Consider the following 21,630-nt stretch of genomic DNA (forward strand, 5'->3'; position numbering starts at 1 on the left):
GGGGAAGCTGCTCAGCTGAGGCCAGCGAATTTCCCTATTTGATAAAACAGTAATGACCTCTCTCGGCTCCAAGGAAAAGAAGGAAAAAACCCTTTAGTTCTACCAAGAACAAAATTCTGTCCCAATAAACTCTTATTATTCACTGAAATATCTCCCATCACCCCCCCTCTTACTCCAACATATTTTTTTTTCCAAATTTTTAATTCCCATTAGGTAACATTTCTATCTGGTCCAACATATTCTATCTGGTCGCTGCTGCCTAGTGATAGATTTTGTAAACTTTTATACAAAAAGTCATTTTTTAAAATGTTTATTTTTGAGAGAGACAGAGCATGAGCGAGGGAGGAGCAGAGAGAGAGGGAGACAAGGAATCCGAAGCAGGCTCCAAGGCTCCGAGCCGTCAGCACAGAGCCTGACTCTTGGCTTGAACTCACGAAGTGCGAGATCATGACCTGACCTGAAGTCAGACGCCTAACCAACTGAGCCACCCAGGAGCCTCACAAGAAGTCATTTTAATGATACATACTTGCTAAAGCAATAGACATAACCTGGAGAAAGAACAGCTTGGTATTTTTTTAAAACATGGTCAAAATCTTTTTTTCAATGTTTATTTACTTTGAGAGAGAGTGTGTGTGCATATGCACGTGCATGGGGGAGGGGCAGAGAGAGAGGGAGAGAGAGACTCTCAAGCAGGCTCCACGCTCAGTGCCCAGCCCAATGTAGGGCTCAATCTCACGACCATGAGATGGTGACCTCAGCCGAAATCAAGAGTCGGATGCTCAACCATCTGAGCCACCCAGGCTCCCCGACCTGATGCTTGTTTTTAATGTCACTTGTAAGTCATTGAGGCCAATATGTTCTAATACCTCCTGTGTGCCAGGCACCGTACCAGGCACTTTACAAATGGTGTTCTGTCCTCACAGTGACCAAGGAGGCGGCACCACCCATTATCAGTGGGGAAAATGGGGCTTAGATTCACTGGGCAGCGCTTCCTGCGAGGAGTGGCCCACAAACACCCAGCTGCTCGGAGAGCCAGTGCCGGTTATATTTTCGCTAGGGGTGGAGACTGCACCTGGCTTACAGGTATCTCCCAGGGGCTCAGTACCTGGAACACGGCAAGTGCTCGAGAAATATTAAGTGTATGAATATTCCATTCAGAGAAAAAATACAAAGAAAGGTTGCTTTTCTGGTTCTATAGAATGGAAAGCTAATTTCTTCCACTGGGAATGTGCTACCTTTTCACAAGCTAAGTTTAGGTAGGCTAATAATACAATAAAATCGTGATCTTTTCTCCAAATGTTTATTCTCCTCTGATGTTTGCACTATTTATATTTGAGGAGTAACTGGAAGACGTTACCCAGCAGTGGCAGTGACTGAACAATTACCCAAACCAGTGGTTTGAAAAGCACTTTTTAACTTACGAATTTGAGGTTGTTGAGCTAGCAATGAAAGTTTGCTCCAAACCTTCCGCTTTCTGGACAAGAACGTACTCCAGATATACTACCACTAGGGATACCTTTTTTTTCCCACGTTCACCACCGCTTCAGAGGTGGAACGGAGAAGAAATTCCCAGACTGTCTAGAACTGTCCACAGCTAGCACTTTCAATTTTGAATTTCTGAATTTTTGGAAAATCTGGATTTTGCTCAGCAATGTGTTTTTCATGTACAACTTCCGTCATTATTTAGCACAAGTGGAAAGTTCTCTCTGTGAACCTTCCCTCCAGATCTAACTAAGGCTGATTCTCGGCAACTAGGAAGCTAGAGCTCCAGGATCCGTGCAGCCCCTGAAGCTTGAGAGCGAAAGACACTTCTTGGTTTGGCTGGGGTGTCACGGAAGAGAAGACAGATGGACTTTGCAGGAGCAGTTGATCTTTCAAGGACCAAATGAGACTTAATTTAAATCTCAACCACGGAATTAAGATAAAGTGAAGATTGTTAGCTTCCTCTGGAAACCAGCCGAGCCCCAAGAGAAACGCACGCGGCCAACGTACCCTTCATCCACCGTTGCTTTAATGATTTCAAAAGAAATTCTCGCTTTTACAAATAATGGTGTTCAACCTACAGAAGAGACTATGGATTTAGCTCACATCGCAGGGTGGGAAAAAGAGGCCCCCAATACGGACTTCCGGGAATCGTAAGTTGGCCCGCTTCTCCCATCCGGCTAGTTCCTGAGGCCCTGAAACTGAGACTTGGATTCTTGACACGTGGCAGAGACACCACATTCTACCTCTCGCCTCATCCCTCCACCTCTTACTTGGCCCCACTTACTTTCAAAGCGAAAACAAATGTTCAGCTGTATGAATCTGCTCCTGAACCAAGTCTGAGATCCCTGGAACCCCTGGCCTGGGGGCGGCGAGCGGAGCCCCGGGGCTTCCCTGTCCTCCGCGCGGCAGCCTGCGGGGACCTTCAGCGGAAACGGGTCACATTTAGCCCCGTCCGTTCCGTTGTGGTCAGCGACTGGGGCCTGGCCGAATCCGGGGACGGCCACCGCGCCATCTAAAAAGTTTATCTGAAGATTCCCATCGTGCTTCTGAAAAAATCTTGCCAGAGCAAGTGAAAACGAAATGGTTAGAAAACACACGTGACGTAAAAAGTTCTTAATATAATTGCTCAAAACTCCTATAAAAATAGCTTTTCCTCCGTTGAAAGCAGTGGAATAAAAAGGTAGGTACATATCCCACCTTTTTAAAGCAATTGCCTTTCGGAAGCACCACCTACCACCTGGCTCCGCAGGGTCACCCCTCCCCCTGGGGAAGGCCCGGAGCCCGAGGGCCGCCGACGCGCGTTTTCCCCTCCCGGCCTCCAGCCACCTTGGGCAGGTCCCGGCCGCGCGCCGCCGCCGGCCTGACGTCGCGTCCCCGGGGTGACTTCCGGCAGCCTGCCTTGGCCGCCCCGCTGCTTCCGCCCGGAAGGAAAGCGGGGGTGGGAGGGCGGCCGGCTGGGCCGGGGGCCCGTCCCGCGCAGGCGCGTCCCGTTTGCTCGCTGCGTCCTCGCTTGCTCGCCTAGGAGGCGGCCCCGGGGACGCGGGCCTCGGGCAGCAAGGGCCTCAGGGCCGGCCCGGCTTGTCGCCGGGGCCGAGCAGAAGCCTGGCGCCCTGCTTGTCCATGCTGGAGTTGACGGCGTCGGCCTCCTTCTCCTGCTCGGGGACGCAGGTGCAGCCCACGGGCACGGTGACGTACTCCTCGGTGTACACCCAGCGGCCGCCCGCGCAGGCCGAGGTCCGCCGCAGGATGACGGTGGGCATGTACACCGGGGCGCTGCGGAAACGTAGGTCCTCCTCCCCGAAGAGCCCGGTCAGGCAGCCCCTGCACAGGCAGTAGGCCTCGGGCAGGTACTTGGGGTACCTGGCAGGGTCGTAGGAAATTCTGCAGGGAAGAGGGCGCGGGCTCAGTTCGTGCCCTGGGGCAACGGAACACACGACGCGCGGAGAGAGGGCAGCCTCCAAAAGATTTCGGCCTCGGACCGGTAAGCCCGGGGACCACTGGTTACTGGGGCAGGAAGAAAGGTGGGGCCGGCAGTTAATTTGGCAGGCGGTTAGCGTCCACGCGAGACCCCGATCTAACAGGTCAACCGTGTGAGTCCGCCGGATGTCAAGTGGTGAAGACAGGGTTTATAGCTACTCTCAGGCCGTTCCTTGACAACGCTCTCAGAGTCGGCGCTAACATACATAGAAAAGGAAAATGTATATATTCACGCTAATGCCTGTACAGGTGACCGGTACACCCACCAGAACCTGAAACAGCCTCTGTGCCTCTGGCCACAACTTCCAGCCCTGAGCTTTAGAGCAGTGGTCCCCTAAGGCCCCAGATCTGCCTCCCCTCCGGCCACCGGGCTCTGCAGCCCCAGGTAGCCTGCCCACACTGGTCTCCTGGAAGGGGCCATCTCTGCAAGGAGCAGACACTGGCCACCCGGGCTCTGACAGAGCCATGGGCCTTTGCTCGAGACACCTGTCCAGAAGGTCACAAGGTAGGCCCTGTGTCCATCTGTCTGTCAGGGTCTGTGTGCCCTCCTCTGTTAAGGGGCCAAAGCCGCACTGGGGAGGGCAGCCTGGCCAGCCCGAACATTGGGGAAATGAACGCCGGTTTAAATGTGATCATTTCCATCCTCCGCCAAGGCTCCCTACTTTCTGGTCAGACGCCAAGAACCAACGTCAACACCCACAAAACAGCCTGCTGCCACAATGCCAGAGGAGTCTAGGGCTTGGCGGAGTCAGATGGCTCCCTGGGAGGAAAAAAAAAAAAAAAAAAAGCACTTTCAGACAGAACTCTACCCCTCTCCCCCCATCATCCCCTTCAGTGAGCCAAGAGGCCATCTGGTCACTAGTAGGGACCCAGGGCCCCTCCCTAATATCCCCTCACACAGGGGATTGCTATGACCCCAAATTCTCACTTCCATTAATCTCCCCATTGAAAACATGTACAGTCCTCTTATGAATGTTTCTTCCTCTTCTGGAACCGAGTCGTAGGGACCCTAAACTCTCAGAGTCAGAAGCCATGACTTCTAACCTCTCAAGCCACACGTTCGTAGCCCTACCACATGCCGAGCCCAGGAGGCCCCCCAGTGTGCCGTGCCAAAGGGGCCCATGATCTAAGCTTTTAAAAATGAGGTGTACCCAAAGGTTTTTACAGACAAGAACTCGAGGTGTATATGGTTTCTCATCCGGGTTTTGTTAACACGTGCTCTGAGAGCGGAGTGTGGCTGCACAGGGAGGGACAGTGGCCCGAGCTGGCCCTCACCCTGCAGAGTTTGCACAGCTGTACGTCCTTCAGATGGAAACCCCTCTGGACTGGTTCTCTCATAGGTCCTCGCTGCTAATGACTAAAATTCATCCACAAAGTTAAGAAATTTCCGGTTAAGAAGTATGTTTGGACCATCCAATTAAAGAACGGGCAGTAGGGGGCTTAGGAGAAGTGGGGGCGGGTGAGCGAGTAGTGGGATGTCCAAGAACAGAGCTGAGGGTTTCTTTCGGAAAGGAGCTAAAAGGTGGGCAGACGGGCAGTGCTGGCTGTGAGTGGGGGCGTGGGGGGGTGGAAGCCTGAATGGACTTGAAGCATGGCAGTGCTGGGATCGTTAGACCGATTGGCCAAGAGGCTTCTCCATCGAGAAGCTCGTGTCGGTGAGGCAAGTGTCAACTCTCGGTCAGTGGCTGGATGAGGGTGGGTGGCTCCAGATGTGTCAGGAAAGGACATGTGTTTCTTTTTCTGTTTGGATCCAACATCTTTGGACGTTAGTGGACTGAAGCGTGATTGGGTGGGGAAGAGTCTAGAAGCGGTTATCTTCACGCAGCAGGAAGTTTACTCGCCACCAGCTACGTGCCATTTACACAGTCCGAAGGAACTCGGGGAGCCGTGCATCCCAGAGCGCAGAGCGGTGGGTGAGCTGGACGGCACCTGCTGCACGTGGACAGAAAGGAGGCCAGGGCGCCCAGGAACCGGCAGGGTGCCACGGAGCAGGAGGGTGACCGTTACACCAGAGGACCCAGGCCCACCTGCCACTGGAGCCTGCTGAAGCCAAGAGGGACATCTACAGGCACGCGGCCACTGTTTGAATGTGGAGGATGGGGTCAGAGGAGAAGTCAGCAGTGACTCCAAGGCTCCCCTTTGGGGTGCCCAGAAGAATGGGAGCAGCATCACGGGGAGCAAGGGGGCCTCAGACACAGGTGTGCCTGCTGGGGGCTTAGCGCTCGGTCACAGACCCCTTCCGCTTCCCTCTCGAACTACCCGGGCAGAGTCAGGGTGAGAGCTGATAAATCTGTTACACGCAAATAGGAGCAGGGCAGGGTGGGGCCGTCTGCACAATCAAGTGATCTCCGAGGCCCCGACACTGAAACTACACCGATCTTGTCTATTCATCCTTCCCTCCAACATGAACACAAAGATAGTAGCTGAAAAAGACTTTTTGAGCTTCTTATCGCTACTCTTTCCTGAGTTCTGCCATCAGGAGCTTTTGGAACATGGTGAGCTCCCCCCTCGCGAGGACTGATGAAGCTGTCCACCGTAACGTTCCAGCTTTTTCAGCCTCCTCTGTGAAGCCTCATTCCCACCCCTCACTGGGGTACGCGGGTGAGCTATGGGGGTCCGTGTCCGGAAGAGTCCAAGCCCTTTGCTTTGCCTTCAGAGGCCTGCACCACGCGGTCCCCACACCTCTCCAGCCTTCGTGTCTCGTCCCTGGCGCGTCCCAGCCTCCGGTCATCCCCAAGCAGAGTGCCCCCTGCAGGTGCCGCAGCTAAGCGTTTGCTCGATGCCCTCGCCCCCAAACCAGTGTCGACTCAAAGAAATCTTACCATATCAGGGTCCAATTCAAATCATTAAAAGTTTTCCAATTCCCTTAGTCAGTTAACCTCTTTATGCCCCACATCCTCCTAACACTGGGTGCCCGTGAGATAGAGCTACACTTTCTCTACGCCTTCCCCTGGGAGGGAGGAGCCGGGGCCGTATTTCTACTCATCCTTGTGGCCTAGCATGAGAATAAGAGTTCGGTGGCCGGTGAGCTGGTGACATTGGGTCTGGACCACACAGCTTCCTGTCCTTCATACCCTGAAGTCCATATGAGACCGTAACTTAAAATTCAAAGGAAAAGGAATTTGTACCGTCTCCAGTCACCTTCAGCATTCAGTCAACACCTGAGTGCCAGTGACGTTTCAGACAGTGAGGATGTAGGTGAAACACATATCTACTGTACGTCCGGGGAGACAAATGCACACACACTTAGAGGGTGTATCCAGCCATGGCAGCGGGGGAGGCTTCCCAGCAAAGGTGGTTCCTGGGTGGATTCGTCCAGATGAAGAGGGGAGAAAGGGTAGTTAGGGCACAGGGCAGAGCCTACAGTGGAGGGACTAAGTCGGTGTTAGGAACCACGGCCTAGACGGGGAACTACAAGATGGGCTGGGGCCATCTGTGGAGCCTGGGTCATTAAGAGGCCTCCAATTCACGGCCAAATTTGGATTGGACCCTGAAGGCAATGGGGAGGATGTTAAAAAGGTAAGTGATCCAATCAGATGGGATTTCAGACAGATCTTTCAGACTACAGGGTAGGAGATGGTCTGGATTCCTTGAGAGAGACACTGGCTGAAGGTGGAGATTTTTAAATTATTAGCATATAGTTAATGGTGGTTAAGTAAGATCATTCAGGGGAGTGTATGGAGAGACAAAATGAAAGATAGGGAAAACCAAATTTTTTTTAGTTGTATAATTTTTTTTTCAGTTTTTCAAAATTTTTTTACATTTATTTTTTTTAATTTATATCCAAGTTAGTGTATAGTGCAACAATGATTTCAGGAATAGACTCCTTAAGGCCCCTTACCCATTTAGCCCATCCCCACTCTCACAACCCTCTGTTTGTTCTCCATATTTAAGAGTCTCTTATGTTTTGTCCCCCTCCCTGTTTTTACATTATTTTTGCTTCCCTTCCCTGTGTTGATCTGTTCTGTGTCTTAAAGTCCTCATATGAGTGAAGTCATATGATATGTGTCTTTCTCTGACTAATTTCGCTTAGCATAATACCCTCTAGTTCCATCCACATAGTTGCAAATGGCAAGATTTCATTCTTTTTGATTGCCAAGTAGGGGAAAGCCAACTTTTAAGGGAGAAGATGTCTCATTGTCGAGATTGCCAGAATCAGGAGTGGCATTCCCCGAGCCAAGGAAGGCAGATGCTTTAGAGGGGCTGGTCAAAAACTGGAGTTGATTGGGCTGGTTTACTGGAAATACAGGGACAGAGGAACACGTTAAATGGCACCGTGAGGATATGACCAACAACATACAGAATGTGGGAAACTCAGCACATGTTTGTTCCGAGAGGGAAAGGGAGGAACCCAAAAGAGCATTGAGTGGAGTGACCTAAGCCCCGGGCATGGGGTGTCGCTGACCTGCTTTACGCCTGCTGTCTCGGTGCAGTCGTGAGTCGAGCAGCCTTCTACTTGCAGCGTCTCCTTTTGGATGAAATATTATGGCTGCTTAAAAAACTTATCCAACCCAAACTGAGGGACATTCAACAAAACAACTGACCACACTCTTCAATGTCACAAGAGACAAAGACCTGAGGGACTGTTGTAGGCTGAAGGCCACTAAAGGGTCCGGACCACCAGAGGCAACGTGTGAGCCTGGGTTAGATCCTGGAGCAGAAAGGGGGTATTGGTGGGCTGCCCTGAATAAGGTCTCCAGATTATAGTACTGTTATCAATGCATGTTTCCTGCTCTTGATAATTCTGCTGAGTTATGATGCTGACGTTTGGGGAATCTGGGTAAAGGGTACATGGGAATTCTTTGTACTGATTTCACAAATGTTTTTTGTTAGTTTGAAACTATTTCAAAACACAGACTTAAATAATATAACAGAAAAAATACAGAGAAAAAATTTTTAAGTTTAAAAATACTTATAACTGAGGAATTTTGACCTGACTGAATATTAGAAGATATCAGGGAAGTATTAACTTCCAGTGTGTTAATGGTACTGTGTGGTTTTATTTAACAGAGTCCTTATCTTTTTGAGATACACATGAAATACATGATTGTTCACACACACACACACACACACACACACACACACACACACACAAATAGTGCTAAATGCTTGTGAAGTTACACAGTGCCCTGGGAATTTGCCAAATGGAAGGTCTGTAGTGATTATTAATTCGGCAGAATTTTTAAGCTCCCAAGTGGGCACTGGGAGAGGGTATGGCCCCTCCATGAATGCTCAAGCCAGCCCCCCAAAGCAACACAAAGCCCACAGACCACCCTGAACGTGCGGGTGGCTCAAGGCTACTGCGCCAGGGAAGTCCGAGGTGGCTTTAGAGAACAAGGAGGGCTGAGTTGGACGAGGGAGGGGGAGGAAGTGCTGAGCAACCCACCCCCAGGGCAGGAAAGCAGGAGACCAGGTGGGTGGGAATCTGCGAGCAGGTCAGGTCGCTGCAGCTGGAGTGCATGCCTAAGTGTGCAGGGGGTGAAGATTTAATAAGAAATGTGACGGGTACAGGAGCCTTGAAGATCAGAGCAAAAAGTCTGATTTTACTTTCCAGACCACCAGAAGCCACACAAGGACCCGAAGCACGTAGAGACATGATCAGTGGATGTTTAGAGAGATCATTCTGATAGTGGCATAGACCCAAGTCCAGGACAAAATCAAGGCTGGGGCAGCCTCTTCAGACTCAGTTTCCTCCTCTGGAATGCTCGTGTGACCTGGGGGCATCAAACATCCCTTTCGATTCCAAACAACTGGGATTTGTCTTTCTCTGCACCATAGCGCGCACGTACCAACCCATGTACCAACCCATGTACCGTCTGTTAATGACGGGAGAACTGACATTCACCTGATGGCTGTGATGGTCAGACGGCTCATCTGACAAAATATCTACCCCACCCCTACCGGGCAAGTCCCCCCAGACTGAAATTTCCACTGTCACAGTAACACCTCTGCGCTAAGGCATTGTGACAGAGACATCTGCCTGCCCCCGCCTCTGCCTGGTAAGTGGGACACAAAACATAGTAAGAAGGCGTAAGCACTGATGGTTTTCAAATCGTGGTTTTATGACCAGGAGGTTTCTCTTAAAGTAGAAATTAGCTACCAAAGGAGGGGATACGATGCATATCGCACCCCTGACACCCAGTATTGTAGGTATCGACGCCAGCAAGCACCGTGGAAGACAAAAAGCTCAAGACAGACACATTGTGAAGGACACTGGTTGGGGGAGGGAAAAGAGGTCAGGAGAAAACGTCTGGAAGCCTCAGATGGCCAGGGGACAGACACGAAGCCAAAACCTGTCACCCCAACCTCCTGCCTCGAGACTCTGAGGAAATTACCAGCTTGGAGTGCTTCCTGGTTAAGGAAAGCCGCCACAAAAACAAGACAGAAGAAACTCCAACAGGGATCCTCTTCTCTTACCAAACATGGAAATGCAATCCAGCAAGAACCCCGCACGGCTGTCTTGCCTCCTCGTAAGCAATAATTCTTTTGTCTTCACATTTTCTGCATGCTGCTCCGTGGAAGCTTGGCACAGGAACATACTTGAAACAAATCAAGTTTTCCCCTCTGACGGATCCAAAAGTGTCCCTGGGGCCACGTGTGAAGCTTGGCTTGAGCGAATGACAGCTGGCCCAGCTTAATCCAAGAACAAAGGACAAGTCCTCCAGGGATGATTAGAGGTGATTGAAACTGAGCTTGGAGAGGAATGTAAGTGGCAGAGGAGACAGAAAAGAGCACTGCCCCTGGGACCCTGAACTCGGTAGGAAACAATTCGAAGCGGTTCCCGAGGACTGCCACCGGGAGAACAATGAGTACATTCCAGCAGACAGAACCACAGCCACGCGCTGCGCTCTATCTGATGCCCAAGTATAGCCGTGGGATTTACTGGCACAAACCGGCCGGCACGGCTCACCTTCCCGCTTTGCGAAACATAGACTTATTTTGATCTCAAAACAGCAGAGGCTCAGTATGATTGCTTCACAGCCATTCCAAGACCCCAAACCCAGGTACAAAGTGGGAGAAAATGCCTTCTCCAGTTCAGACTGGAGACCCACAAGGGCTGAAAAGGTGTAAGTGCAAACGAAATTGCCTCAGGGGTCATGGTTTGCCAGATCGTAAGGTCAATGAGTTCAGCTCAATAGACTTTTTTAAGGGCGGGATGGAGTCAATAGAGACTTGAACCTAAAATTTCAGCCCAATTTAGTTACCGACGAGTGACATTAGGCAAGTCATGGCCCCTGCCTGGTTCTTTGTGGTCGAGTGGATGGGTCTGATCCGGGCTACTTCCCCGAGCTTCTTGATGGCAGGACTATTAATGTGTTATTTTTTATCAATGTCTTCTGCTTAGAAAGGACACCCGTAATCCATGGAGTTTCTGAGATAGCAGAGAATTCCCCAAATTAATCTGGAAAGTCAGTGCAGTTCTAAGCAAAATCCCAGTAGATTTTTCTTAGAACTTGACAAGCTGATCCTAAAATTCGTAGAAAGAGAAAAAGTCCAAGAATACTCTAGACAATTTTGAAGAAGAAGGAGGGGGACTCGCTCTACCAGATATCAAGACCTTCTGAAACCACGGTCATACAAAGACATCTGGCAGCCCTCAGGGAAAGCTGAGGATAAGCAACTTCCCTTCCTGAGAGCTAAGATTCCTCTGAAAAATACCCGTCTTTCTTGCCCGGGAGATGCGCAATAAAGAGAAGGCAGAAGCAAGAATTTCCAAACCGTGGTTTTCGGACCACCTGCATAAGAACCATGTGGGAGTCTGTTCAAAACACAGATTCTCACACTTGACCCTTGAGTCAGGAGCTCCACATGCCGAGAAGCTGCCCAAGTGACTCGTCTTGCTCACTTGAAGTGGGGACACCGACCGTCAGCAAAGTCAGCAACATCCCCGGGAGGTGGTTAGCCATACGTAGATTGACTGCGTTGATGGCAAACAACCGGATGATTGCCTTTTCCCAAATTTCATGATCCCACCAGTTGCAGGAGTCTAATGCAGAAGGTCACTGTTCACCCAACAAGCAGTTGGCATTGTAGAGGATGGTGTGCAGGTCTCACTTGCACTTCGCTGGAGACACACAAAAGAGCTTCCGGAACCAGTGATCACTGTTCCCCCACCCCAGAGATCTGCAGTTCACGGCCCCGGCGTGGGGCCGGGGTGTTGGTAGTTTTTTAAAGCCCCCTAGATAATTCCAGAATGCAGCCCTGGCAGAGGCCATTACGTCTCCAGGTCTAAGAGAGATAATGAGTCACTGAGATGGGGTTTGTGTAACCTTCCAACCTTGCCGTTTCCCTTTGGAACCAGCCCCACAGCCGGGAGGGGGTGGTTATGAGACCATGGGGGAAAGAATGGTGCGTGACGAGGCCCGGAGCTGCTACGGGGGGGGGGGGGGGGGGGGGGGGCTCTGTTCGCCGGCCAGGGAGTAGCCGGGGTCATGAGGACCACAAACAGATTCCCTCCACTGGAAAGCTGTGGCCAGCAGCCTGAGTTGCACCCCCGCCTCCATTCCCCGAGGCCTGAGAGGGCCAAGATCTTTAACGCATGCTGCCAAGGAACTCTGGAAAATGCTCTTCTGGCCCCTCCAGGGAAACATCAGTTGTGCATTTCTCCTGAAAGAGGACATGGAAAAAATGGGCCTGGGAGAGCAAAGTCTGACCTGGCACCTGATGCCGGCAGAGCCCCAGCGGGCTTCACCTGGCCCTCTTCGCCGGCCAAGGAGAGTTAGGGGTCAGCCCTGCCCCTGTGTGGGGACTGAGGTTAACTTCGCTGTGATCCTGAACTTGGCATCGGGGTCGGTCCTGAAGCCGAGCCAGCGAGGCAGGCTCCAGAACTGACCCGGCTCTCCTGCCAACCGGGCTGCTGGGAACCTGGAAGGGCTCCGCCTGTCCGTCTTCTCCCTTTATTCGAGGAGGAAACTGAGGCACCCACAGGGCGAGGGGCTTGTCCAAAGTCTTCTGCTCACCTAGCTCAGCCCCGCGCGCTGCCTGCCGGCACAGGCCAGCTGCAGCTGCGCGAGTCTGCTCTGCAGAGGGGAGAGGAGGGGGGTAGTCGGTAAACTAAATCTACAACCAGAAAATCCATTGACGCCACGTCAAATCTGCTCATCCGATCAGGGAAGCCTGGAGAGACAGTGATGGCTTGGAAAAGAATGTGGAAGACAATTTAGAGAAAAAGCTTTCCCAGAGGAAGGGGGAGAAAGGGAAATCAGAATGAGGGCCAGAACTGCTCAAAGGGTTTCATTCTTTTGTCACGGCAGATGCCACACATTCAGTGCAGCTGGGAAATATCTCTTCAAAGGAAAAACATAGCTCATGCCCACGGGGTGGCTTAACTATCTGCAGAATTTGGGTTCAAAGCCATCTTTGATGTGTCCGTCCTTGGGGCAGGCGAAGCTCCTGCGTGCAGAAGGGTGGCGCCCACCTTGATCTGAAACGAACCAGCTGTTGCCATTCATTGGTTACGAGGAATAATTTATATCAAAACACTAGCTTAGACTCTATTTAATTCTGGAAGAGTCCTCAAGTAGATCACTCTCTTTGACCTCATTAATTTGGTGAGCAGGGTACTGTCCTTCAAAATCTTCATGTGTCATTTCTGGAAGACAGACACCGTAAGGAATTTCACTTCGTGGTATGTGTGTTCCTTCCAGGACTTGGCTCAATGTTTCTGTTGGTATTAACGGTACAGACATTTTATTCAGGTGAGGAAATTTGGAAGAGGTGACGATGGGATGAAATATTATCATCATCCCTGGCTGCTCTCAGAATGCCAGAGCAAAGCCCGGGCAGTTGAAGAAAATAACTATCAAAGCAAAACCACGAGCGCATCTATTTTCAGAAAGAGAGACTTTAATCCCATGACAATGCTCCGTGACAATGCTCTTATTTTTACCCTGGGAAGCAGTGATAGGTGCAGTAGAGCCTGCAGTATTGAGTAGCTCGGAGAAAAAAAATCTACGCGGTGCTGAGGCGAATCAAAGGTCACTCATCCATAAAGAACTTTTTGGGGGGCAAATACCAACATTTCTTCAACGAGGTGCTGCGGCTCCTTCTCTACAGCACGGGGCTTGCTGAGCAGGGCACCCCCTCCCCCCGCCGCCTTGCCCGCCGTGACTGGAGACCCCCCACCGGGCAGGAGGGGGGGCGCGGCTCTTGCTCTGTCCCCCCTCCTCCCCGGCCCTTCCCCGGCCCTTCCAGTCGTGCGCCCAGCGGCACCTGTGCGGACGCACCACGTACAGCTACCCCTCGGAGGCAGACAGGCTTTTCTAGTTGGTTCTTAAGCCATTGGAATAACCGGAAGATTTGCAGCAGGGACGCTGGAAAAAGTGAACTTGTTGAGGGGAAACGTTACGACCGAGTAACTGGGGGAACAGGATGCCCCCAGTTCCAAAGATCGCCCGGGACAGGCCTCCCCAAGAAGCCAGGTCCCGGGCGCGGGAGACGGCGGGTCGGCGCGGCGCCGCCCCCTGTCGGTCACGGTGGGCGCGGCGGCACCGCCGAGGTCCCGGGCCGTGGCCCCCCCCTCCCCGTGGGGACCCTCTTAGTGCCGGGACACAGACGTGCGAGTGCCCCGGGGGAGAGGGGCATTTGAGAGAAAGATGACATCTTAAAAGGGGGCTGGGGGCAGCGGGGATGACTTCAACATCACACCCCCAACTTTTCTTTCTCTAGTTAACGTTCATTCCTTTCGCGCTTGTAAAAGCGACACGACGAGGGGAAAGTGGTGTGAAAGGCGGTGCCCGGTGCAGGCAGGGGGCCAGCGGCAGGGACTGCGCTCCGAGCACCGCCCGGGCTCGCCAGGATTTGGGGTGGACGCCAGCGCTTCTGCCGTGGCCGCCCCGGGAGACGGGACGGTTGGGGTCAGCTGGCCCGACGGCCTGCAGCGGGGGAGGCGAAAATACGCTTCCCGTTCCAACCTTTCCCGACGAAAATCCTTCCCAAGTGCGCCATTGCTAAACATCCGACGATCGCCCGACCGGAACGTGAAGGTCGTCCCGGAAATGGGCATCGCCGGTCTGGCCCAGGGGACGGTGGTCACCTCGCCCGACCCACGCGTGAGCTGGAAGCTGTTGCTGCTGCCGTGCCCCTCTTCCTGAAAGTCACCTGCTGAAAGTTCTGGAACCAGGGAGTCGGGCCAACTCGGGTTCTGCACGGGCACGGGAAGATACCAGCCTAGCCCCTCTGGCGCGGGTGCGGGTGCCGTCGGACTCTCCTTCGGCTGTTCCCCCACCCCCACGGCCCCTGCCACCCGCGGGAAGGATCTGCCCCCTGGGGGTCTCACCGCCTCTTCCAGCTCCAGGGTGGTGGCTGCCTGTGTCTTTCTTTTTCTTTCTTTCTTTTTTTAAAATATTTATTTATTTTTGAGAGAGAGAGAGAGAGACAGAGCATGAACAGGGGAGGGGCAGAGAGAGAGGGAGACACAGAATCTGAAGCAGGCTCCGGGCTCCGAGCTGTCGACACAGAGCCCGACGCCGGGCTCGAACCCACAAACCGGGAGATCATGACCTGCAGCTTAACAGACTGAACCACCTAGGCGCCCCATGTGGGCTGTTTCTAAGTCACTCGCTTCCCCAACCGCACCCCCCCCCCCCCCACCCGCGCAGTGTCCTGTTCTCTTCTTTCCTACTCCCCCTGTTTCTTCTTTCCGTTTCTTCCTTGCCCTTCCTCTGATCCTGGAGTTATTGTCAAATAAATTTAGGTGCAGTCTCTTAAATTCCCAGGAGGAAAAGAGTTATATAGAAAAGTAGTAAAGCTTAAAATTAAATTGTTGTGCATGACTCCTATCCTAGAGAAAAGCTATCTTTAGACCATGACCCCAAATTGAAAAATATAAACAACTTAAAAATTATTTCGAGTATCCGTGGGTGTTTATCTTTGAGGTTTCAACGTAAATGAGTGATGTGTACCTTAAACCTTAATAAACCTCAATGTTCTTCCAATATATTTCTTACTATGTCAATTTGGCTTTGAAAAAAGCTTAATGAGCAATTACATGGATTTTATTTTTGGCATTTTGTTTCTAAAGCTTAAGAGAAACAAACATGATGCCACAAAGTAAATGAGAAAATATTTTTATATTCTGGAAGTTGAATGCTGCTTTTCTTACTAGCATACTGATGGGAAGCATGGGCTCAATGGAATCAGAGGTCCGGGTTAGGCCCTGGCTCTACCATTTAATGCCTGTCCCCTGGGCCGATTTCATGCCCTGTCCAGGCCTGGGTCCTCAGACGTAGCACAGCCCGGCTGTGGGGGCACCAGGGGTCCATCGGATCTTCGGGGCCTCCTCTGGAAGCCCTACGGCCTGTCAGGGCAGTTCTTTCCAGACCAGTGCTCTCCCCACATCGAAGGCCGTTGTTACCTGCTGAATTTTGTTTCTTCACTATCTGCTTTTTCCTCACAGTTGGAGAATTTCCCTTTCTTCTCTCAATTTAAAAATTAAGATGTTTTTGAAATAAAAAATACATGCACATGGCAGAAAATTCGAAGGTAACAAAGGAGTGAAAAGTAAGAGTCCTTCCTACTCTCTGTCCCCAGTTTCCAGGCTCCCCCCCCCAAAGGCACCATGATGACCAGGCTCCAAAGGGGCCCCCGTGTGTGTGTGTGTGTGTGTGTGTGTGTGTGTGTGTGTACATTTTCAAGTACCACTTTATATGTGCATATGTTATGTAACAGCTTGTCTTCTAGCACACAAACGCAGGCAGCCTGCCGCCCTCACTACACTGCACGTTGCCATATCCGCCTGTGTGCAGTGATGGGCTGCTCGCCTCAGGCGGGTGTGCAGCCACCCCGTTCCTCTCTCTGGCTGTTTTTACGGCATTTTGTCCAACTAGTTGCCTTTTGGGGGATGTTGGGATGGAACTCCTGGGTCGAATTTGAAATGTGGATAGCTAATACCCGCTTGTCCCGATTCATATCCTCGGCGGTGTGAGAATGCCTTCCCCCGCCCTGCCGAGAGAGCCTGACGGGCACCCCCAAAAGAAATAAAGTTTTCGCAGCATTGTTTTAATATGTATTTCACTTACGGTGCCTGAAATTGGGCATCTCGGTGTTCCACACGACTGCCATTCAATCCTCCTTCCCCAGGAACCAGCCACAGCTTCTGTTCCTTGTTTCAGCACACATTTTTGTCACTGGTTTACAGGAACTTTTTAGGAAAGGAGCCCTTTGGGACGTGGGTTACGTCTCCCAGTTTGCCTCTGTATCTAACTTTATTTTACTTTTTGTTTGCCAAGAAGAAATGGCATATAATTGTGTAACTGAATTTATCGGTGTTGTCTTTTACGGCTTTGGGGGTCTGTGAGCTACTCTCTAACGCTCCACTCCAAGGCTGTAAATATAACTGACCGTGTTTTTTACGTGTTTGTGGTTGTACTTTTACATTTAAATCTTTGAATCATTCGGAATTTATTTGTACACGGAAGTGAGATAGAACCGTGTTTTTTCCAGCTGGTCACTCAGTTGTCCCAACACCATTTGTGGGATGATCCATCCCCGCTAAAAGTAAAAAGCCACCTTATAATCCAGATTTCTGTTTTAAATTCTACCGTATCCACCCAAGTGGTCCTTTCTGTGCCTTTCAATATTTCTGACCGACGGTCCGTTTCCCCGTCCATCCTCCTCAAGAGTTCTGTTTCTAGCCTTAAATGCCACTTCCAATCCCAAGCTCACGGCTGCACGGGGAGCGCACTCTTCCCCCAGGTTACACCGGCACCGCGACACCACGAGGAAACCGATCCTATCCTTGCACACGCCTTCTACACGCAAGAGCTTTGGAGCTTCCCGTGCACTGCTTCTCCCAGGCTTCCCAGGGACTCAGGAGGCAGCGGGAAGTGGTCGGAGGCCAGGAGGGCAGAGCCGGCTCCCGGCGGGAGAAGGCCGGGCTGCGTCAGCACCCAGCAACGTGCAGTCCTGACCAGCGCCCATCCCTCGAAGACTGTCCTTCCTTCCGAGGGGGAGAGCCTCCGTTTGCTCCCCGGGGGAGCAACTGCGTCGCCGTCGCTAACAGTAAGACAAGTAACGCAGATGATGCCACCAGCCACCTGACGCAGACGTAACCCCCCCGCTCCCCGGCTCCGCACAGCACAAAGGCTCCACGGGCAGACCCGGGCAGCCTAGGCCAGGACCGCTCCATGCCGTGTGTTGCTCTTGTCCGTGACCTCCCTTAGCCATTCCCTCCTCCCTGCGGCTCCTGGATCTTTCCTAGGGGACACGGGTGTCAGTCCCCAGGAAAGGTAGTAAGGACGACTCAATTGAACGTACTCTGCAGAATTCTAGGGCTGACAGCGCCTGACCCGTGCTCCAGCCCCGATCTCTCCTTTGGCCTGCCACCTGCGGGCCACGTGGTCATTCACGCATCTGCTCCTCTCGGGCACATAAAACTCAACGGGCCTAGTGCTGAGTTTACTTCCTTCCAAAAAATGCTCCTCATTCACTTTTTCCATTTTGCTTAAATACCATCAACAGTCCAAGCCAGCAATGTGGGACGTGCCCAACAAGAGGTCTTGAAAAATCACTGCTGTGTGTTACGCTTCTGCCTTTCGGCCCGCAGCCTAGTCTGGGAGGCATCTATTTGCCAGGAGAGATTAGAATTCATTGTAGAAAAATGCAGAGGTAGCACTTCTGTCTGGAAAAGCCAAGCTGTTGTTTTGAGAGATCTTCCAAGTTTCTTTAATGCTATTTAGCATATCAAAGGTATAACATGAGGTTGGAGGAAGAAGGATGATATAAAAGTCCACCCTTTTGGGCTGCGGGAATGGCAGGAAGAAAGAGGGAAAGCAAGGGAATGAAGCCACCATAATGAATGGTTCAACATGTGTGTCCTGAGGGCGTCAGGTGAATGAAGAGATGATGAAGGCAGGAGGTGGGGTTCTGGGCCCACCGTCCATGGTGGGAGGGAGCTCAGCCACAAGGGAACTCGGTTCTTTGCCCAGTAGCCAGGAGAAGGTAGGCCCACTGACCAGCAGGTGGAGGCTTGGAGAGGCCTAGCTTGGTTTCAGACAAAATCATTACATTTTCTCTGCACATCTTTTTTTTTTTTTTTTTTTTTTTTTTTTTAAGGTTTCTTATTTATTTTTGAGAGAGAGCGTGAGCAGGGGAGGGCAGAGTGAGAGGGGGACAAAGGACCTGAAGTGGGCCAGACGGCAGAGAGCCCGATGTGGGGCTTGAACTCACCAACCATGAGATCATGACTCGAGCCAAAGTCCGACGTTCAACCGACCGAGCCACCCAGGCACCCCTCATCTATCTATCTATCTTTATTTATTTATTTAGAGAGGGGGGTTGGGGCAGAGAAAGAGAGAGAGGGAGAGAGGGGATTCCAAGCAGTCTCTACTCTGTCGGCATGGAGCCTGATGGGGGCTCCATCCCATGAACCCCGAGACCGTGACCTGAGCCGAAATCAAGAGCCGGATGCTTAACCGGTGGGGCCACCCAGGCGCCTCTGTCTGCACATCTTAAGAGCTGTGTGGACTAGAGCCTGGAGGCATTACACTAGTTCTACCCTTTCCTTCCCCCTCACTCCCACGTATGATCAGCATCCATCAAATCCTGCCACTTTCACTTCTGTAAGTAATACCTTTCAAATGGATCCCAGTCTCCTTTTCTCCGCTGCCACCGCCTGAGTTCAAACCCTAACTGCCTTTTGCCGGAAGAACTGCGCTGCGTTAGTCCGGCGTCTCCCCCTCCCATCCCTCCCTCATCAGGGAGGGCTTCCCAAAACACAAAGCGGTCACACGACCTCCCCGATCGAAACACACCCTACGGGATGCATTTCGGCCTGGCGACCTTGCTCCTAGGGCCGAACCTAGCTCCCGCTCCCTCTGCAGCCACTGCCGGCCACGCACAAGCACACCCGCCCTCGCGCTTCTTCAGGCTCTTCCCCCTTCCCATCAGCCACTGCTTCCGTCGGGACCACCCTTGTCCTCGCGCTTTCACTGAGGCCTCTTCCACGTGTGGCAGTGTCCGGCTGGCCGTGAGCCCCTCGACGGCGACGACAGTCCGCCGAAACAGCGGGGAAGAGGACAGTCGTAAGTGCGCGCTGGACACACTCCGGCCTCACTACTCCCTGCTCAGGCCCCAGGGCACCGCGGCCTGCCTCGCGCGCTGCGCCTTTCTTCCGACACGACCCCTCTACCGGGCCAATCTCGGGATCACGGCCACTCCCCGGCATCCATGTCCAACGCCACTTCGATCGCCCGCACCACTCGACACTGTCCCACTCTGCGGCTTTCACGTCAAGTCACGTGCTGCCTTGCACGACGGTCTCTTTCCCAATTATCCCCACTCCTCCCTTAGACTACACTCTCAGAGGATGGGCCCCTGACGGTTCAACGCTCAGCAGCGCCCGGACCGCCACGGGCACTCCAGAGTTGTCTGTGGCCCGCCACGCCAGGTCTTCCACGCAAGCGCCTCCCGTACAGAGCGCTGGAAAACGTAAATGAAGAACCACCTGGCTTGGTCCTCCGTAGCCCATCGACCTACACACCCGGCCAAGAACAGGTACTCCAGAAACATCGGTTCCACACCCTATAGCGAAACGGTAAAGAGCGGGAAGCAGGTTTCCTCCCAGGGAGGCGACAGGGCTTCTGTGGGCACGAACCGCTCCCCACCCAGGTTCTGCACCTGCTCCGCCCCTCCCCCCCCCCCCCCCCCCCGCCCTTCGTCGCCCCGTCCGCCCCGCCCCGGACCCACCTAGCGCCCTCCGCCCCACCCGCCGCCTCCCGCCGGCCCCGCCCCGCCCCACCTGCCCGCCTCCCGCGCGCCCCGCTCGCCCCGCCCCTCTCGCCACCCCGCTCGCTTTGCCCTCGCCCCGCCCGCCCCGCCCCGCGCGGCCCCACCTGCCCGGTCCCGCCCCGCCCGGGCCCCGCCGCTCACCTGTAGGCCCACGGCGACACGCTGCGCAGGTTGGTGGGCGGCCGGAAGCGCCGGTCGCCGGGCCTGCCCCCTGCCGGGCAGCTCGCGTTGCGCGCCTGCTCGCGCGGCCCCAGCTGCAGCGTGTGGTGGAAGGCGCCCAGCACGCCGGCCGCCAGCCGCCCGTACAGCTGCTCCAGGAGCTCCTCGGGCCGCTCGGCGCAGCCCCGCGGCCGCGCCGGGCGTCTGCTCGCCCTCAGGGCGCCCGCCGCCCGGCCCGGCGCCAGCGCCAGCAGAACGCCGACCGCCAGCATCCAGACCTGCGAGACAGGCCGCCGCTCAGCGCCCGCGCCCCGCCGCGGTCTGGGAGCCGGTGGGCGCCCCCGCCCCTCCCGCCCCCCGCCCCCCGCCCCCGTCGCGCCGCGGCCCGTGCGGCCCGCCCGGAGGATGGGTGCTGACCAGACGGGCCCCCGAGCGCCGCCCCCGCCCGCCCGCCGCCCCAGGGGGCCCCGGGGCCCCGCCCAGCGCCGGCCCGCGCGCCCCGGGCCGCCGCCGCCGCCGCCGCCCCGGGCCGGGGGCCGCGCGGGGGGCGGCTGCGGGGTGCGCGTGTGCGTGTGCCTGCCGGGCTGCTGCGCGCTGGGCTGCGAGTGCCTCTGACGGCCGCCCGCGCCGCTTACCCCCGCGCGCGCCATCCCCCCGCGGCGGCGACGACCTCGACGCTCCGCTCGCCGCGCCCGGCCGGCCCGCGACGCCGCCGCCCGCCGCCCTCAGACTCACGCCCCCACACCCTCGTCATCCGCCCGCCTCCCTCCCGCGGGGGCCGCGCGGCCGAGGAGGGGCCGGCGCGGGGTCCGGGGTGCGGGCCGCCTCCCCACCCCACCCCCCCCCCCCCGCCCGAACCGGACTCGGCGGCGGGAAGTCCCCCTCGGGCGTCTCCTCCCCCGCGTCGGCAGGCGCGCGGGGACGGGCGGGCGGCACGAGGTCGAAGGACCGGGGACCGCGGCGGGGACTGGCGCGCGCTCGCCCCCGCCGGACTGCGCGAGCCCGGGACCCCCCCGCCCCCGGCCCCGGCCCCGGCCGTCTGGAGGACGGCGGCGCCGACTCGCACCGGGCGACTGTCGCGGCTCCCGAGGCCCGGGACGTGTGCTGCGCGGCGGCCGGGGAGGAGGGGCCGGGGTGGCCGGCCCGGCCGAAGGAGGCCCGCAAGGAAGGACCCGGCCTGCAAGCCCCCGCGGCTCGAAAGTGGGTTAGGGGAGAAAGGTTGCGGCGCAGGGCGAAAGGATTCTTCTCGCAGTGAAAGCTCTCCGAGGACAGAACGGACCG

The 21,630-nt window shown here is 54.5% G+C and overlaps 2 protein-coding genes across 5 annotated transcripts in view; one reads left to right on the forward strand and one right to left on the reverse strand.

Moving 5' to 3' along the window:
* EEF1AKMT1 (EEF1A lysine methyltransferase 1) overlaps nucleotides 1-2,133 on the forward strand; it is a 29,887-nt gene extending 27,754 nt beyond the window's left edge. Inside the window, exon 5 of one of the 2 annotated variants that reach the window (XM_060637574.3) lies at nucleotides 1,688-2,133. In XM_060637574.3, coding sequence (XP_060493557.1) covers nucleotides 1,688-1,731 — 44 coding nt within the window. In that variant the 3' untranslated portion in view covers nucleotides 1,732-2,133. The remainder of the gene's footprint in view (nucleotides 1-1,687) is intronic. The other variant, XM_060637575.3, reaches the window with a different exon arrangement.
* IL17D (interleukin 17D) lies at nucleotides 1,990-21,107 on the reverse strand. Of its 3 annotated transcripts, none has more exons than XR_013556211.1 (3): nucleotides 20,332-21,107; nucleotides 2,812-3,366; nucleotides 1,990-2,541 (listed from the first exon to the last, which is right to left on the reverse strand). XR_013556211.1 is itself a non-coding variant. In XM_060637576.2 (3 exons), exons 1-3 carry the CDS (start codon nucleotides 20,997-20,999, stop codon nucleotides 3,048-3,050), a joined length of 630 nt encoding a protein of 209 aa, XP_060493559.1. In that variant the 5' UTR covers nucleotides 21,000-21,107; the 3' UTR covers nucleotides 1,990-3,047. The 3 variants fall into 3 exon arrangements, 2 of the variants coding, with proteins under 2 accessions (XP_060493559.1, XP_078304496.1); XM_060637576.2 differs by having other exon boundaries at nucleotides 1,990-3,366; nucleotides 20,332-20,627; nucleotides 20,985-21,107; XM_078448370.1 differs by having other exon boundaries at nucleotides 1,990-3,366.
* Nucleotides 21,108-21,630: the final 523 nt, after the last annotated feature.

The sequence above is a fragment of the Panthera onca genome, chromosome A1 (assembly GCF_046562875.1).
Source record: "Panthera onca isolate mPanOnc1 chromosome A1, mPanOnc1 haplotype 2, whole genome shotgun sequence".
In the NCBI taxonomy this organism is placed as follows: Eukaryota; Metazoa; Chordata; class Mammalia; order Carnivora; family Felidae; genus Panthera; species Panthera onca.